Genomic DNA, 2,546 nt, shown 5'->3' on the forward strand with positions numbered 1-2,546 from the left:
TTCTTGCCTAAACCTTTTTCCTTAATTCATAGTGACATCTGGGGACCTTCATGGGTTATGGGTTTACATGAAATTCGTTGGTTTATTACCTTTATTGATGACCAGTCTTGTATCACTTGGACCTTTCTTATGAAAGACAATTCTGAGTCTTCTATTATCTTCAAACGCTTCCACAAAATGGTTGAAACATAATTCTAAAGTTCCATTGGCATCCTTAAATCTGATAATGGTGGGGAACACCTCTCTCAGTCGTTAGGATCTTTCTTCCAGGAAAATATAATAGTCCAACTCACTTCTTGTGTCGATACTTTACAACAAAACGGGGTCACCGAACGTGAAAATCGTTATCTTCTTGAGGTAACCCATGCACTCTTTTTTTATTCTAATGTTCCGAAATACCTTTAGGGTGAGGTTATCTTAACAGCTACTTTTTTAATCAATTATTTGCCTAGTAAGATTCTTACCTTTAAGTGTCCACGTGATATCCTTTCCACTAAATTCTCTCATTTCAAACCTTTTACCTCTTCTGTTCCACTTCGTGTCTTTGGTTGTACTGCCTTTTTCCATGACCATAATCCTCATAAATCTAAACTTGATCCTTGGACAATTCAGTGTGTCTTTGTTGGTTATTCATTCCATCAGAAAGGTCATCATTGTTACTCTCCTTCTACAAAACGGTTCTTCACATCTATGGATGTCACTTTTTAATAGCATAAACCATTCTTCTTAAAAACAAAAATCCTGGGGAGAGTGAGTTTGAATTTCAATTTTTACCGATAATTACTGAGTTACCCATCATTCCATCTTCTACTGAAAAAACTACCACTCTATAACCTCTTAACACCACTACATCTGATAATGAAAACCAATCCATTAATCTCATCGACTCTCATAAAACACCCAGTTCATCTACTGATATTATCACCTACACAAGATGACGCAAACAAGCCCTATCTTTCACACCGCAACCAATGCATTGTCAAGAGCTAGAACCGGGTTTAAATCCATCGACAGACAAAAGATATGATTGCCAAAGTAAGTTAGATGTGGTAATTAATACTAGTGAGTTACCAATTGCTCAAAGAAAGGGAGTTATACGATGTACAACTCATCCAATTAGTAAATTTGTTGTTTACGGAAAACTAATGCCTCGTTTTAAGACTTTCACAGCTCAAGTTGATCATATTCACATTCTAGAAACCATAGAGGAGGCATTAAAAAGTTCTGAGTGGAATAAGGTAGTTGAAGAAGAACTTTCAGCTCTAGAAAACAACAAAACCTGGGTTATCATTGATCTACCTAAAGACAAGAAACCAGTCGACTGCAAATGGGTGTTTACTGTGAAATTCAAGGCAGATGGAAAAATTGAGAGATATAAGGCTAGACTTGTGACAAAGGGGTTCACTTATACTTATGGAGTTGACTATCAAGAAACCTTTGCTCCAGTTTCAAAACTCAACACTATTCGAGTTATATTATCCTTGGTAGTAAACAAGGATTGGATACTTCACCAACTAGACATAAAAATGTATTTCTCAATGGCAATCTTGAAGAAGAAGTCTATATGCAAGTTCCACCAGGAATTCATTCTAGAACTAACTGGGTATGTAGACTACTGAAATCCTTATATGGTGTAAAACAATCACCTAGAGCTTGGTTTGATAGATTCACGAAGGTAATATTACAAGACAACTACAAACAATGTCAATCGGATTACACTATGTTTGTAAAAACTGCTACAGATAAGAAGAAGTCAATCTTGATTGTTTACGTTGATGATATCATCATCATTGGTGATGACTTAGTATAAATCAAAAAATTGAAGACTTTACTAGCAAAGGAGTTTGAAATCAAAGACTTGGGAACTCTAAGATATTTCTAGGCACAGATGTAGCAAGATCACGAGAAGGAATCGTCACAAATCAAAGAAAGTATATTATAGACTTACTTTCTGAAACTGGAATGACTAATTAAAAGCCCTCGGAAACTCCTATAGAAGTTAACTTAAAATTAAGTAAAGATGAAAACCCAATAAATAGGGAACATTATCAGAGGTTAGTGGGTAAACTCATTTATCTATCTCTAACTAGACCTGACATTGTTTTTCCTATTAGCATTGTTAGTCAATACATTAATGATCCAAGAGAAGAACATCTGTAGATAGTCAATCAAATCTTAAAATATCTAAAGATGACACATGAACATGGGTTGATTTTTAGAAAACATGAAGACAAAATAGTTAAAATCTTCTCAGATTCAAGTTGGGTTGGAGAATTAACATATAGAAGGCCAACCTCAGGATATTGATCATTTGTATGGGGAACCTAGTAACATGTAGGAGCAAGAAACAATCAGTAGTCTCCAAGAGTAGTGCAGAAGTAAAATATAGGGCGATAACACTTGGGATGTGTAAAGGAATTTGGCTTCAAAGACTCTTAACTGAATTATAGATGTCGACAACAACTATTTTGAACGTCAAAGTGACAACAAATCTGCGATGAGCATTACAAAGAATCTGGTGCACCACGATAGATAAAAACATGTGG

The 2,546-nt window shown here is 35.2% G+C and overlaps 1 protein-coding gene across 1 annotated transcript; it reads left to right on the forward strand.

The window, feature by feature from the left end:
• The first annotated feature begins 1,145 nt into the window (after positions 1 to 1,145).
• Positions 1,146 to 1,619, forward strand: LOC120187418 (uncharacterized mitochondrial protein AtMg00820-like). The gene has a single exon (XM_039191137.1). It carries the CDS (start codon positions 1,146 to 1,148, stop codon positions 1,617 to 1,619), a length of 474 nt encoding a protein of 157 aa, XP_039047068.1.
• The last annotated feature ends 927 nt before the right edge of the window (positions 1,620 to 2,546 follow it).

This window comes from Hibiscus syriacus, unplaced genomic scaffold (assembly GCF_006381635.1).
Source record: "Hibiscus syriacus cultivar Baekdansim isolate YM2019G1 unplaced genomic scaffold, ASM638163v2 tig00113725_pilon, whole genome shotgun sequence".
NCBI lineage: Eukaryota > Viridiplantae > Streptophyta > Magnoliopsida > Malvales > Malvaceae > Hibiscus > Hibiscus syriacus.

Coding starts and splice junctions, on each gene's coding strand:
- LOC120187418 (XM_039191137.1), top strand. CDS start 1,146: ATGCCTCGTTTTAAGACTTTCACAGCTCAAGTTGATCATATTCACATT.